This window comes from Anomaloglossus baeobatrachus, chromosome 10 (genome assembly GCF_048569485.1).
Source record: "Anomaloglossus baeobatrachus isolate aAnoBae1 chromosome 10, aAnoBae1.hap1, whole genome shotgun sequence".
Lineage (NCBI taxonomy): Eukaryota > Metazoa > Chordata > Amphibia > Anura > Aromobatidae > Anomaloglossus > Anomaloglossus baeobatrachus.
In genome coordinates, this window is record NC_134362.1 from 74,259,812 (window position 1) to 74,276,606 (window position 16,795).

Below are 16,795 nucleotides of genomic sequence, written 5' to 3' on the forward strand. Positions count from 1 at the left end.
TGCAAGACTACAATGGTGTTGAGACTATATGGCCACAAAGTGAATGTTTATCTATTATTATTATTTATCTATTATCATTATTATGTCCGTGTATAAGAATCTATACACAAAGACCGAAATGTCTTATATAGTTGAAGCAGATCTTTTTACAGTTAATAATAATTTTTATTTCTATAGCACCAACATATTTCGCAGCACTGTACAATTCAGGGGTGACATACAGACAATATAGACATTACAGAGTAACACACAATTCAACGGTTAACAATAAGTGAGGCCCTGCTCATAAGCTTACAGTTAGTATGTTATACTGGACACATAGTGAAATAATGGCTGCAGAGCTGAAGAAAACATTGTTTCTATTTCATCTATATTAAAGATATTAGCTGGTAAACGTTTAGATTCTAATTTTTGGTAAGAACTGGGGGACATTAGTAGAGATTCTTCTCTGGGGGTGTTGACTTTTTCCCTATATGATGTTGTCCAATGAAAAGCAGAAGGCATCATATAGGGGAAAAAAATAACATTCACTCCACAGAGAAGCTTAGAGAGGGCTTTCGGCTTTTCTCATTGTTGGAAATGTAATTACACACATCCCTGCTCTAATCCCTGATCTCTTCACCTACTGTGCAGATTGCAGCAGAGCTATGTGTCATTACAAACACCTCTTGCAACTTTCATTTGATGGCAGTCAGTGTGAGAGGATGGGAGAAGAGCAGAGCTATGTTTCTTTACTAACACCTTGTAACTTTTATTTCATGGCAGTCAGTGTGGGAGGAGGGACGAAAATCAGAGCTATACAGTATATTACTAACACCTTGTAACTTTTATTTCATGGCAGTCAGTGTGGGAGGAGGGAAGAAAAGCAGAGCTATGTATCATTACTAACACCTTGTAACTTTCATTTCATGGCAGTCTGTGTGGGAGGATGGGAGTAGAGCTATGTATCGTTACAAACACCTCTTGCAACTTTTATTTAATGGCAGTCAGTGTGGGAGGATGGGACTAGAGCAGAGCTATGTATCATTACAAACACCTTTTGCAACTTTCATTTCATAGTTGTCAGTGTGGGAAGATAGGAGTAGAGCAGACCTAAGTATAATTACAAACACTTCTTGCAGCTCTTCTCTCCCTGCGCTCTCAGCTCTGCTTAACACCCTCTCCATTACACTGAAAACACTGTGAGATGAGAGCTGCAGAGTTGTTTGTAATGATTCACACCTCTGCTCTACTCCATTCTTCCACTTTTAATTATAGTATGGCTGTGTGTCATTACTTGTCTCACACAGAAAGCTAGGTTTGACTTTCTCTTGGGGTATGTTCCTTTTTTCCACCCTACAAGATATCTACTGCTTTTGATTGTTAATGTCATCCATTACACAGTAATTGATATGGTTTAGTTCAATTCCCATTTGCGTGTAAAATTATAATATTTAATATTGCTCTTGGCTGTTTGTAGGTTTTTAGAATCTCATTGGTTTGTCTGGGTCACACAGATGAATCACATTCCTATGGAGATTGACCATGAAAAATACAGAGATTGGCTGGAGAGTCAGGTGAGACGCAACCTTTTTATTTTTTAGTCTATATGTAGATTCTCCACATTCTGATATATATGTGTTCCAACGCACTTGAAGTGGTGATGAGAGAGGGAGCCTAACTGTAGATTTTTCCATAACCACAGCTGGCAGCAACATGCAACATTGAGCCGTCCTTCTTCAATGACTGGTTCAGTGGACACCTCAACTTTCAGATTGAACATCAGTGAGTAGATCAGTACAATGTGATTATTACTATGATTATGTTTCTGTTATCAGTTCCTATGGCAAAGCAGAGATTTTTATTCCATATTAATGGTTTCCCATCTGTGGTTTTTCAATATTTGGAAGACTATAACTCCCAGCATTCATTGGCAATGTGTCATCCAAAATATCTTTATTTATAGTTTTATAGTGTCTTTATCACACTATGCCAGCGATGGTGTAACAAAGCGATAAATCCATTTCTTCCTAAATAAAGGGGAATGATGATCTATTCAGAAATTACCTATTGTTTAATTCAAGTTTTTATGTTATACATATATTTAATGGTTTTTTATTTTCCATATCACTATTTTTACACTTCTCACTACGCTTAAAGGCAACCTGTCTTCCAGTTTGTAGACCCTAAACTAATATCATCTCTGTAAAGTCCCTGTAATGATGATTATGTCCATTCCTTTGTTTTAAAATTCCATGTCTCCTTTTCATAGAAATCCATCAGCAAATGTTCATGCAAATGGACTCAAGTTTAAGGGTCTTGGCCTTGCACTTACAGCTCTCCGATCTCTTCCTCTTTCCCCGGTCACTGCCGGCCTCCTGTCAGTTTGTAATGGGGTGCCAGGGGTGCCTCGGGGCTTGTAGTCGTGGCCCCCTTTTCTCTCAGGCCAACCCCCGGCTCCGCCGTCACTACTGGGACAGGGGATTGTTCTGTGGGGCAGAGTGTGGTGTAAAAGAGCATACTATCAGCCGCAGGAAGACTCTTCAGGCAGGGATCAGATAAACCAGACGACATCTTTATTGCACAGAGTTTCACAGACAGCTCAATGCACGGATTTTGTAGCGCACGGTCACAATTCCTGTCCGGGGAAATCTTTCCTTGTTGTCTCCTCTAGTGGGGATGTGCCCGGCTACTCCACTTCACCTAGGCTCCCACTCCGGCTAACACAGACTGGACCCACACCAATTCTGCTTCACCCTTGAGGACACTTCTTCTCTTCTTCCCTTCTTTCTTTCTTTCTTTCTTTCTTTCTTTCTTTCTGCCCACTCAGCTCCACACTCTGCCCCTGGCTGTTCCTTCTCCCCCGTCCCGGAATCGACTGACTTCAACACACACACACTTCTCTCTCTAAGCTGCCGGCTCCTCCTCTCTCCTGCCCTGTTTCTATGGGGACAGCCGTCCCACCCGGGCTCTAGGGGAAAACCCACTGCACAGTAAAAACATGTTTATTAATAACATCAACAGTAACTACCCCAGAGTGAGGTATCTTCAGGGGGAAACTGCACCTCCTTGTAAGGGGTCTGCCCACCCCTTACAAGTTACTGACAGGTCACTCTTTCTTTGTGACTTTTCTTCACTGCTCGAGATGTACCGCAACTGCCTTCATTCCCAGGGCAGCACATGTTCAGCAGTAGTCTAACTAGAGTGTGATGGGTCCTGCTGCAAAATTTGGACATTGACACCCCCACCTCCGCACGATGGTCAGATATATGGGTCCCTGTAGCTTTCTAAATGCAATAAAGACATACAAATTGGCACCCCCTTCATTGTGTAGTTATGCGCCCATCCTGGTATATATGGTGTGCATTCTGATGTATATGTCCTCCTCCTGGACCCATCCTTTTAAAAATGTCATTCATCCTGGGCCCATCTTGGTATACACAGTCCCCCTCCAGGTATATATGTCCCCCATACTGGTATATATTTTCCCCATCCAGGTATATATGTTCACCATCCTGGTATATATATCCCCCATACTGGCATATATGTTCCCCATCCTGGTATATATGTCCCCCGTCCCGGTATATATATTCCCCTTTCTGGAATATATGTTCCTCATCTTGGCACATATGTCCTCATCCTGGGCCCATCTTAGTATGTATGTTTTCATCCTGAGCCCGATCCTGGTATATATGATCCCCATCCTGGTATATATGGAATATATAATCCACATACTGGTACATATTGTGCCCTACCTGGTATATATGGTCCTCATCTTGTATATACAGTATGTCCTCATCTTGGTATACATGGTAGTTATCCTGGTATATATGTCCCCATCCTGGTATATATGGTCCTCCTCCTGGTATATTTGGTCCTCATCATGGTATATATGGCCCACATCGTGGTATACATGGTCCCTCTCCTGGTATACATGGTCCCCATCCTAGTATACCGTATGTGTCCCCTTTCTGTCTCTAGCGCATAATCAGAAAAAAACATTCTACTCACCTTCCCTCAATTTGCACTTCTCCCAGTGTCTTCTGAGCCAGCACACAGTGGCCAATAGCTGACATCGGAGTGCGTGCCATGGCGCATGACGTCACTGCCATGCACTGTCCAGAATTATGGTACGGACATCAGCTGCCAACCACTTATTGGCCAGCAGCGTGTATCACAGTGCAGGGACCCAGCAATGTATTTCAGCTGGATGTGTACCCTCGACTGCACATCCAGTTGAAGTAGGCGCTGGGGACAGCGGGCCCCTCTATCTCCGGCCCCGGTCGCGACCTTTGCAACCGTGAGTGTTATGCTCCTGATGCTTGGTAAGGTCCTGATGACATTGCGAAAGCCAGAGTATCGATTTGTGCATGTGCTGCCCCAAGGAATGATGGCATTTGCACTAGATCTTGGATGGGTGAGCAAATCACAGAGAAGATTGATCTCTAAGTCACTGACAGGAGGCCAGCGGTGGAGGAGTAAAGAGGGAGGGAGGCTGGGGAGCTGTAAGTGCAATGCCAAGCCCCTGCACTTGTAATTCAATTACATAAAAAAAATGACAATGGACTTATAAAGCAATGGTATGGACGTCATCAACATTATAGGGACTGTACATAGATGACATTAGTTTGGTGGTGAAAAACCGGCTGACAGATTCTTTTTAATATTAGATTCACACTTCATATTTTGCACGTATGCCTTTTCAGCAGAGTCATTATCATTACAGGCAGGATTACAATGAACGATAACACCTTTGTATATAGCTGAAACAGCATCCACCACTCACAATAGGTGATGGTCACAGATCACCTCTTCTCTCTCCCTGCACAATGACCTTTTCTCAGATCAGAGCACAGACAAAAAAATACTTTTCTAGACATCATGAGGGTCTGAGCAAGTCTATTGCTACCCATGAAAAGAACAAGAAGTATGTCTAGTATTAGGCTTAGACGCAAGTGTGAAAACTGTAAGCCTTTTTTATAATATAAACAGTGATATGTACTTTGTAGCTGCATATCACAATTTGCCATCTTTTCTTTCCCTTTCCTAGCCTGTTCCCCACTATGCCTCGCCACAACTATTACAAGATAGCTCCACTCGTGCGTTCTTTGTGTAAGAAGTATAATGTCAACTATGAGGAGAAGACGTTATATAACGCAATGTGCGATGTTGTTGGGTAAGTGTATTACTGATCATACAATATACTCCAGCTGTGTTATCTCCATATGACTCCTCAAGGAATTCTTCATGACAATATACTTAATTATAAGAGAGGCATAAATAAGTCTAGTCCTTCAATGTGCTGATAAATCTTCAAGTAAACTTTACTTTCTAGGTGCTTATACCATTGCGATGTAATCCTTGTAGAGATAATTGGAATATCAGGGGTGTATGCATACGTTGGGTGTATGCATACTTTTAAGAGGATATGTGCAGGCTTCATTACAGACATACTGCTACATACTACATATAGCTGATCCATACAAGCCAGCAGTGCCTCCTTTAAAAAAGTCCAATGAATAGGGGTGAGTAAACCCGAATGGTAAAGTTCAGATTTTCTAATGGATGCTCCACTTCTGGGGTGGCTGCAGGCTGCAATTTTAAGGTTAAGAAGGGACAAATAAACGTGGGTCTTATGACCCTTATAATATCAGTCTCCAGCTCTCTGGTTTACCTTGGCTTATCAAAAATAGGAGGGACCCCATGCCGTTTTTTTAAATTATTTATTTCAATAGTTTAATAAAACAGCATGGGATCTCCTCTGTTTTTGATAACCAGCCAAGGTAAAACTGACAGCTGAGGGTTGCAGCCCCTAGCTGTCTGCTTTACCTGCACTGTTAAAAATAGGAGCCCACATCTTTTTTTTTTATTTCTCTATCCACATTTTTTTGCAGGGAAATCACCCCCATTTTGCTTCCTTTTCAGGCCTCTAGCCCTTACTACGACCATTTTACAGCATGCAAGTTCAGGCCTCCATTGACTTATGTGTCCCATATGGGGTTTGTCGAACGGAGTCAAGTTCGAGTTAACCCCGGGTCTCGAACTGAAATTTTATTTAAAGTCCTGCAGAGCCTGGTGGACCAGAACTTCGATGGGTCCACTCATCTCTACCAATAAACAGCACTTATGACACACCCACTGAATGGGTTATGCATGTATGATTGCTGGGGGTCCAACTGATCACGAGAAAAGGGGTCCCAAGTGCTTCATATGTATGGACCAATAGTGCACATGCATGACCACCATGCCATTTACTGTCTATGGGAGTCATGGTCTATGAACTACCATTCCCATACACCCTTAGGAGTGAATGGTGCAGTAAACACACATGTAAGCTATTGGTCCATTCACAGGGGAATATGGGACCACCATTCCCGCAACAAGCTGACTCTAGCAATCAGACAATTATCACATATCTTGTTTGTATGATAACCTCTTTAAGCTATGGTTATTGAGAATAACTTGTGTAGAATAAATCTTAGATGAGAAATCCACTTACAATGCAGCTGACAATTCATATCGGGAAAAGTTTGTAATATCAAATCTCATCAAATCAATAGCGCAAAATTGATTTCAAAGACAATGAGCTCAATTCATTATTTTTGATTTATTAAAGTCACTTTTCTATATTTTTGTCTTGTGGTATTCATTGACATTTTTGTCGAAAAACAATTCAAAAAGCACTTTTTTTTCTATTTTCGCTAATCAAAAGTCGCAAATCCTTTAAAAACTCTCAAAAATGCACCAAAAATTAAAGCTCCTCCAGAAACCTAAATATGCGGTGCTGGTGTGAGACAGGCTAAAAAAAAAAAATGAAAGCTTTAGCAAAAGCAAAGTATATAGAGAATAAGGGGCAAGCCATTAAAAAGGACCAAATGACTCAAAAAATCTATTGAAACCCCAATGATGAATCGGGGATCATTGTGTCTAGAATGTTGCAGTGAAGATTTCCAGTGTTGAGAAAACACAAACAGTATACATATCTTTTTCATATTTCAATGATTTTTTTACATCACCTGATTTCTCTTTTCCCTTAGATCTCTAAGAAAGTCGGGCGAGTTGTGGTTAGATGCCTACCTCCACAAGTGACCGAGTGCTGGATCCTCTCTATCCAGGAGGGTCGCTGATAATAATACATTTCACATCTATATTTGTTATATTTAGGTTTGTAATAAATTGCCTCAAATTTAAGGTGAGGGAGATTTCTGTGTGTTTTTACCGTCTTTACTGCCTGGATGATGTGGTCCATTGCAGTCCGATGCCTCGCAGACTGCCCTGGCACTGATGTGGTTACCTGTAAAGCTTTGTCTACATTTTTGGCCTTAACTTTGAATGACTTTCCTATGCTACTCTAAAAGATACAAAAAAAAAAGAGTATTATGGTACTTTTCATCATTCCTTGTTTTCCAATGTGCTCATTGCACGATACCCTTGTAAATAAATGACTATTGTTGAATGTTGAAGTCCCACCATATTGCACAAAGAAGGGTTAGTGGTATTTTTATATCAAATCTCCGGAAAGAATCTTAAAAAGGAACGGAGAAGTTCTTTAAATATTTAGGAATTTGAGGAAAGTATAAGAAAAGACAATGTAAGTGCATACTTATAAGAAAGGGTGAAGCAAGTTTAATAATTATGAGATGTAGCATGTGGACAGTTGGATAATTGACTGACGATAGGTGGTTGACAAGGAGGATGAACACAATGGTTGGATGTCAAGAAAAATTTAAGACAATGGGTGAATGTCCAATAAGTTGAGTGACAGTTACCGATATCCATAATTTATAGGTCTACTTCAGAAAATCTTAAAAAAGAATTAACCGGTATCCCAACTTAAGTCTAGATTTACTGGCTTCACCTTTCTTCTACGTTTCCTATTACATGTAGCCATAAAGGACTTTTGTGTAATTGACAATAGAATCGTAGGAAGAACTGGTTTCTTTTTACTATTGGGATCTTGCCGTGTGGATAGTGTCTATTACACGGAAAGTTCGCTAGAAACAGAAGTCGCCCCTCTCTTTTCTAACCTTCTGTGCCTCTTGACCGAGAAACAAAGTCAAGTCTTAATAGATAGAAGTGTCCCAACTAGAATAAAAAATTACAGATCTTTATACAAACTGCAGTTAGAATTTTGTTTTGGAATGATTTTAAATAACGTATTTTATTATTAGAAGTAAATATTTATCTTCAGATTAGCTTTAAGAACAAAGTTACAATCTACCAAATTAACATTAATGATTTCTTATGCCACCAGACCTAACTAACATTACAGCTTGTTATAATATTCATCACTATTTAAGATACTATCTAAGATAAATCACATAAAAATAACAGCAATGAATAGAAATGATCTAATAGGAGTCAGCCTTACATTGCTGGAGTACAAGTTTCCATAAACGGGTCTTGTATTTTTTCGACACTAAACCTATTCGGCTCCATTCTCATGAACCTGGTGCACTTTAACTTGGCTCGGAGGTCTCATTTGTATTATTAGGCTTGCTATACATGTGACTAATTGGTATACAAACTTTTGTTTTTTCCAAATGGACACTGCCCAATTTTCTGTATTTGGAAGCTATAGGCTTAACATTGAAATGTTGATGTTCCACAGTCTGACGTTATGAGGAGTTAACTTAACAATTAAATGAGATCAGGCTGACTTTAAGTACTTAGTAACTTATCATCTTCCAGAGGTTAAAGCTTAACCAATGACCAATAATGTGCACTTGATTAACGCCTTCTCTATGGAGGTCTTTGCCTTTTTTCATATGGTGCTCTTAGATAGTTGTTAAGAATCTGGTATTATCAGTTCTGGTATCCATCAGATATTATCTGTTGAGATAGAATAGAAAAGCCCATGTATCATAGTTTCATGTAGCATCAAAGTGGTAGCAAAGTCTTCCTTCACTCTGCACCTAATATTCTGGCCAAGGTAGATGTGCTTTTTGGCCGCATCTACTCCCAACTTCCAGACGCTCCACATCTAGGGAACACATCCCACTAATGCCCCTCTACAGATACATCTCTGTGATGGATTGGATCAATGTACAGTCTATGGCTGGCCATACTTATTAGCTGGTTGTCGGCCAAATGATATTTCAGCTGGTAGTTCGGCTGACAGCCATCTCATCCAATACTCCGCCGTGCTCTATGTACTCTATGAGAAAGTCGCTGACTGACATGTCGGCCAGCAGCTTATAATCAACACAATATGATCAACATCTCTCTTGACCATCAGTTGGCCAGCACCCCCATACACTTTATACCGTCATCTGAACGCCTCAATATCGGTGGGTTCAGCCAACATTAGTCTAATATGTATGGGGGTCTCTAGAGTCAATTTCTGGTTATGTTTTGCTCGGTGGCACAGAGATTTGTATTCCATTCCATTCCATTCCATTGACAGTGGCATTGACTTTTATGTGCCCACAGTTGGGGATAGCAGCATTTTGGACGCAGCATATTTTCACTTCATCAAAAATGCTGTGTTATACACAGTACAATCATAGTGGATGGGATTTAGCAAAATCCCATGCACACACTTGTTTCCGCAGTATAAACTCACATGCGGTTCAGCTTTCTGAGCCCCAGTATGTCAATTTATGTGAGTGTTCTCAGCGGCAGAACACAGTGAAAGTCCGCAGCGCCCAGATCCCTGATCGTGGGCATGGACCGCTGCATTCTCCTGCAGAGAACAGTCATGTATCCACAGGAGAAGACATGCTGCATTGAGGGCGCAGTGTCTACGCATCGTGTGCACATACCCTTATACATACATATCAGTATTGCTCTGATCAGATGCACTTATTTTTGGATCACTGAATGCCCAGAACACACAACTGAATACATTTTTGAATCCAATCTGTATAAGGAGACTGTAGAGCACTAAATTACTTAGGAATGTACAGCAATATAATTAATTCTGGTAAATGAATGTCTCATTATAAGATATGATCTGTTTTATCTGGTTTCTTTTTGTGTTATTTTTCTGCTTTTTAATGTTCTTTCATTTAGTTCATAACTTCTGCTGTAGAACATTTCTGACTATCTTTGAAGGTCTAATGAAATTAAATGTCATTTCTTCAGGAAAATTTCAATGAATTCTTTAGTGTGCTGGCAACAAGAATGTACAGTAGTCCTTTGTATAGCTATTCTTGAGTGAAATAATATATTTGCTGATTTATAGAGGCTGTGTCACTGGAATCGGTAGAGAAAAACATTTTCGGACAAAATAAGATTGTCTCTGTGTCATTTTTTTGTCTGTTATTTATATATACATGTGACGCCCCTGGACTATCAGGTCGTCACAGGGTACTGCACAACCTGTCCTCTCGTATAGTATTCCATGTCCCTCATGGTTCTGGGTCCCTATCCTATAGTGTTGCCTCCAACAGTAAATCAAATCCTAGATACACCCTGCACCACATCCACCAGGCACACCAGTGGACGGCTTGAGTGGAATAGAATCGCCCACCTGGGGGGTCAGGGAGGGGAGGTGAGGAGTGTAGTCAGTCAGTAGTTGAGTGGTGAGAGAGTTAATGAGAGGAGAAGAGGAAGTAGCCCTCAAGCTGTGAGGAGCTCAGAGGAAGTTGGGAGTGGTGGCTCCAAAGAGAAGCTGTCTAGGTTGCCGACGGTGGTCTGGACCTTGAGGAGTCGGGCCCCCGGTCGCAGGGGATTGAGGCAAGGTGACTGGACCTGTCGAGGAGGATGGCCAGCAGCCTAGCACTATCACTGGTCCGAGACCCAAGGCACGGCGGGGTACACGGACCCTAGGTCGGGGAGAAGCTTCAGGCAACCTGGCAATTAACCTGAGGAGAACGGAGCCTTTATGATCTGTTCCCACCCGCTCCAGAATCGGGGCACTAGCGCAACGAAGGGGATAGGATCTTCCAACCATACGGTCCAGAAAATCCCAAGCGTGAGCCCTGAGAGCAGGGCTTACACTTAGCCACAGTGGAGAGCGGGGGCCCGGCAAGTTTCAAACTACTGGGCCACCACGTTAAAGTTAAACTTAGTGCCAGGAGGCAGGTCATGGATCACCAGGCGACACTATAGGGGACGGGACCCAGACGAGCTCCCCTCAAGTGGCAGCGATATCCCGAGAATTGGTTTACCCGGTTGTCAGCGTCTGCTTATTGACTGAGTGAGTACCTGAGTTCCCCCCTGCATCCCACGGGACAACACCGAGTCCCGGGGCCTTCCCCCTTACCCATGGAGGGCAACAACACCTTGTTGCACCACTTCATCACCCCGGGTGCTCTCAATAGCAGCGGCAATATCCCTTGCTTACCGCACACCACGGGTGGCGTCACGAACTATGCCTCCCCTGTACATACCCGCTTTATGTTTTAAGAAGTGGCCCCGAGCCCCCGGGTCCGGAGACCCTCGAGTTGCAAACTGTTGCACGGACCCAAGCTGTTCGATCCGCTGCTGGGGCGGCACATACATTTGTAAAATGTGAACAGAAACACATTTGGCTGAAAAGTAGGTGGTTGGAATGGTGCATGAGACCCTGCTAATTGTAAGTGGCCCCTGTCCTATCCCACTGAGACAACCCACTGGTGGCCTCCATCATGCAAAACACTGATAGATGGGGCGTAAGCATTATACTGTGCTACATATCATAAATAGGGCCCTACATATGTACTAACACTACATTTATGTGCTAAAATAAATAACCAAACAGCCTTTGTCATGGTTGTTACACAAGACAATACAAATTTGCATGTCTACAGAAGAAGCAGTCCCAACTAGGGCCCCCATGCCTGGATGAACCCAATATCCCACTGGAAAATAAAAAGAAACCAGTAACTTAAAGGGGTTTTCCACTACTAGGACAACTCCTGATTCCATTTGTTTCCACCAGTTAAAATAAAAGACCCTGTACTCACCTCCTGTTCTGGTACCGTTCCAGCGCTGTCGGTAACCTCTGTTCGAGGCTCACATGACATTGTGACGTCATGCGAGTCCTTTACCAATCAGCACCGGCTTCTCTCTCCTCGCCTTTGGACCAAATGAGCAATCAACAGGAAGTGAGTGGCAGCTGCAGCATCACTTTCTGTTGATTAACTAGTTTGGTCTGAAGGTGGGGTGAGAGAAAATGGCAGTGATTGGACGTGGGGCTCCCTTGACATTTGACATCTCAATGTTGCCATGAGTCCCAAACCGCAGTTACCAACAGCGCTGGAATGGCACCAGAACGGTAGGTGAGTACAGGGTCTTTTATTTTAACTGGAGGAAACAAGTGGAATCAGAAGGGGTTGTCCTAGTAGTGGCAATTCCTTTAAATGGTACATGGTTACAGATTTTACATTACAGCCCCGGGGCTTGCAATCTTTCTAGCAGTAAATATGTTCTTTTTCCATACAGCAAAAAAAACGTACAGCATCCAAGTCAAAGATCACTCAAAGTCGTAGTAGCTCTGTGCATGGTTTGGCACACGAAGGTCCACAGAAGATTGTAAAGCTGAAAAATGACATAAAATCATACAGTTCTAATATTCTCCAATGTCAATACAGAGAAAGGCAAAAATTCTTCATGAGGTCAAAAACATGTTTTCTCATCTTAGGGCTAAAAAGAAATCCTTCTGTACTCTATGGGCATAAAAAAAAGCCTTGAAACAAAGTCCCATCTTCACAAATCTACTGCTATAACTTAAACCATGTATGCACTAAAGTTTTGATATAAAATTTTAGAACCCTGCAACTTTTTTAGTTAAGAGTGTTATATACTATCACTGCTTTTACAGTAGAGAATCCCAGTCTGTGTTGATGTAGAAAGCTTCTTTACTCCAGCCTCCCAATTATAGCTAGAGTCCTTGGTATAAACTACATGATTACACAGTCCTCTTTATTCAACTTTGATATACATCGTTATTAGGTCACTGCTAAGACAAACCTTTTTTTAATTAAACAGTCCAATTTCGCTACTCTTTCTGGCTACTACAGAAAATCGATTAAAGGGAACCTGTCACCTGAATTTTTGCTATAAAACTAAAAGAATCCCCTTCTGCAGCTCCTGGGCTACATTCTAGAAAGGTTCATCTTGCTACTGGCCCCCCTTTCAGACCTAAATAACAACTTTATAAAATAATACCTTTTGGTATGCTAATGAGCTTTGCTGGCCACGAGGGCGGGCTGTATTTCTTCCGTTATTCCCCCTCATGCCGCTGTTCACTGTCCCCCTGTGTTGATTTACATCGATGAGGCCGCCGCCCTCATGTTACGCAGTGCTCCTGAAGTCTCGTGCATGTCCAGTGGCACTATCGCGGGACTGAGCGCTGTTCAAATCGCGAGCGCCGGTGATGTAATTGCGCAGGCGCGAGATTATGGGCGGCGCTGTGAATGTCATCACCAGTGTCATCCAAGTACCCGCCCATAATCTCGTGCCTGCGGTAATAGGTAGCGTGGATGATATGGCCAGCGCTAGCGCATAACGGTGGAGGCAGAGGGAAAAGCGCGGGCACGAGATTATGGGCGGGAACTTGGATGACACTGGTGATGACATTCACAGCGCCGCCCCTAATCTTGCGCCTGCGCAAATACATCACCGTCGCTCACGCTTTCCACAGTGCTCAGTCCCGCGATAGTGCCACTGGGCATGCGCGAAACTTCAGGAGCCTTACGTAACATGAGAATAAGGAATAACGTTTGGAACACTTTTTTTTTTTCTTTCTAAGTCTGAACTGGGTGCAAAAACCTAAAAAAACATCACTATGGGGAGATAAGGTATGCACACCAGTGACTATGTAAGGGGAATACATGAAATAGCAGAAACTGCTGTGTGAATACTGACTTGAAAAATCCAATAGCTATATGCAAGAGTGAAAATGTGAAAAATGGAATCTGCATTACTGCCATGAACATATGAATAAAGAGAAATTTAGCTACTGAATTGATCAATGCAATAGAGCCCCAACACTACGCCAAAGTATTTCTCTACGTTGGGGTCCCTAGCTTGTGTGTGTCCTCTCATGCAGTTAAAAAACTTACCGTGTATGGGAAGCTGAGACCCAGGCTATATATGCGTATGATATGGATTGACAATAAGGAATAACGTTTGGAACACATCAAAAGGTGTTCCAAACGTTATTCCTTATTGTTAGTAGTTTTTCGTTTGTGAACCCTCCCCACTCACACCTATTGCCAATCCATATCATACGCATAAATAGCCTGGGTCTCAGCTTCCCACACACGGTAAGTTTTTTAACTGCATGAGAGGACACACACAAGCTAGGGACCCCAACGTAGAGAAATACTTTGGCGTAGTGTTGGGGCTCTATTGCATTGATCAATTCAGTAGCTAAATTTCTCTTTATTCATATATTCATGGCAGTAATGCAGATTCCATTTTTCACATTTTCACTCTTACATATAGCTATTGGATTTTTCAAGTCAGTATTCACACAGCAGTTTCTGCTATTTCATGTATTCCCCTTACATAGTCACTGGTGTGCATACCTTATCTCCCCATAGTTACGTAACATGAGGGCAGCAAAAGGTAATATTTTATAAAGTTTTTATTTAGGTCTGAAAGGGGGGCCAGTAGCAAGATGAACCTTTCAAGAATGCAGCCCAGGAGCTGCAGAAGGGGATTCTTTTAGTTTCATAGCGAAATTTCAGGTGACAGGTTCCCTTTAATAGCATTATCCGACCTGATAGCTTCCCTTTTAAGGAGTCACCTGATTTTTACAATTCATTACTAGAAGGACGCCTCAAAAATACTCTTCTACAAGTATCTCCCTCTGTGATCAGCTGTCATCTGAATGGAGGGGGGGCTCTTCTCAATTTCACAGCAGCACCTCTGCAGGGAGCCTGAGGAATTACATCTTTCCTTTTATTCTTAATAGGCCACCTGTAATGCCTAAACACATAAGGGTGCTTTACATGCTGCGATCTCGCTAACGATATATGGTCGGGGTCACGTCGTTAGTGATGCACATCCGGCGCCGTTAGCGACATCGCAGCGTGTGACACCAAGGAGTGACGATCAACGATCGCAAAATCGTTCAAAATCAATAATCGTTGACACGTCGCTCCTTTTCAAAATATCGCTGCTGCCACAGGTATGATATTGTTCGTCGTTCCTGTGGCACCACACATCACTATGTATGACACCGCAGGAACGAGGAACATCTCCATACCTGCGTCCACCGGCAATGCGGAAGGAAGGAGGTGGGCGGGATGTTATGTCCCGCTCATCTCCGCCACTCCGCTTCTATTGGGCGGGCCGCTTAGTGACGCCGCAGTGACGTCGCTATGACGCCGAACACACCTCCCCCTTGAAGGAGTGATTGTTCGGCGGTCACAGCGACGTCGCTGTAAAGGTATGTGCGTGTGAAGCTGCCGTAGCGATAATGTTCGGTACGGCAGCGATCACCACATGTCGCACGAGCGACGTGGGCGGGTGCTATCGCGCACGACATCGCTAGCTATCGCTACCGATGTTGCAGCGTGTAAAGCACCCTATAATGTGTTTCAAAGAATGAGAAGTGAACCCTTTAGCGACTCTTCATTGGCAAATTGATTTAGGTCCAAAGTTGGGTACCACCCTCTTTTACTCTACAACTACATAACCATATAAAACTTCTGTTAATATCTGATGGGCAAAAAAAAAAAAAATAAACTATCTTTCATGTCTGCGAGTTTGTCATTTTTTTAATGTTACATAGTTAAGAAGTAAAGCAAGGAAACACCAATATGTATATAAAACATTTATCTCTTGCGCTTGTACCTGGTTATACCCAAAGAAATCAGCACTTACCAAACTAATGCTGATCCCCAAATTAATAGTGCTACAATACATCAGTATATGCCAGGACATACCTGTCATAAATGTACACTGACCTATATCTACTCTACCATTTAGTGATGAATGCTGAGTTTGGTAAGTCATGGCTCTACTCTCGAACCTGTGATCTGTGGTTGTTGGTCGGTTCATTCGTGGTTGGTCCACACCCTGTTTTCTGTTGGTCCAACTGCTGAAGGATCTCTTGTCTTTCATTCTTAGGGCGGCGTCACACGCTACGATATATCGGGCGATATGTTGTCGGGGTCATGGATTCTGTGATGCACATCCGGCATCGTTAGAGATATCGTAGCGTGTGACAGCTACGAACGACTGTAAACGAGCAAAAATACTCACCTTATCGTTGCTCGTTGACACGTCGTTCATTTTCATAAAGTCGTATCTCCTTCTGCGCCGGTTGTTCATCATTCCCGAGGTAGCACACATCGCTCCGTGTGACACCCTGGAAATGACGAACACAGCTTACTTGCATCCCGCCGGCAATGCGGAAGGAAGGAGGTGGGCGGGATGTTACGTCCCGCTCATCTCTGCCCCTCCGCTTTAATTGGGCTGCCGCTGTGTGACGTCGCTGTGACGCCGAACGTTCCTCCACCTTCAGGAAGAGGATGTTCGCCGCCCACAGCGACGTCATCCGGGAGGTAAGTACGTGTGACGGGGGTAAACGACTTTGTGCGCCACGGGCAACAAATTGCCCGTGACGCACAAATGACGGCGGTGGGTGCGATCGCCCGATATATCGTCCCGTGTGACGCCACCCTTATTCTCTGCCAACTTTTTTCATTTCTATTCAGGTGTGTGGACTTTCTCATTTGGTTTGCCCAATCACTTTTAGGAAGGGGCTATATATACTCACTGCTTTCAAGCCTAAGTGCTGGCTATATTTCTGGATGGATTGTTAAGGCTTTCTTGCTGAGACATTCCTATTGTAATTCCATGCACTTTGTGAGAATCCCTTCTCAGTTATCTCATATTTTGTTAAATTTAGGTTTGTAATGTCTTCCACGTATTG

At 42.8% G+C, this 16,795-nt stretch overlaps 1 protein-coding gene across 4 annotated transcripts in view; it reads left to right on the forward strand.

Annotated features, from left to right (window-relative positions):
- Positions 1–10,214, forward strand: part of FADS2 (fatty acid desaturase 2) — a 72,593-nt gene extending 62,379 nt beyond the window's left edge. For all 4 annotated transcript variants that reach the window (XM_075325214.1, XM_075325215.1, XM_075325217.1 and 1 more), the window contains exons 10-13: positions 1,460–1,556; positions 1,685–1,764; positions 5,030–5,155; positions 7,017–10,214. In XM_075325214.1, coding sequence (XP_075181329.1) covers positions 1,460–1,556; positions 1,685–1,764; positions 5,030–5,155; positions 7,017–7,068 — 355 coding nt within the window. In that variant the 3' untranslated portion in view covers positions 7,069–10,214. The remainder of the gene's footprint in view (positions 1–1,459; positions 1,557–1,684; positions 1,765–5,029; positions 5,156–7,016) is intronic.
- The last annotated feature ends 6,581 nt before the right edge of the window (positions 10,215–16,795 follow it).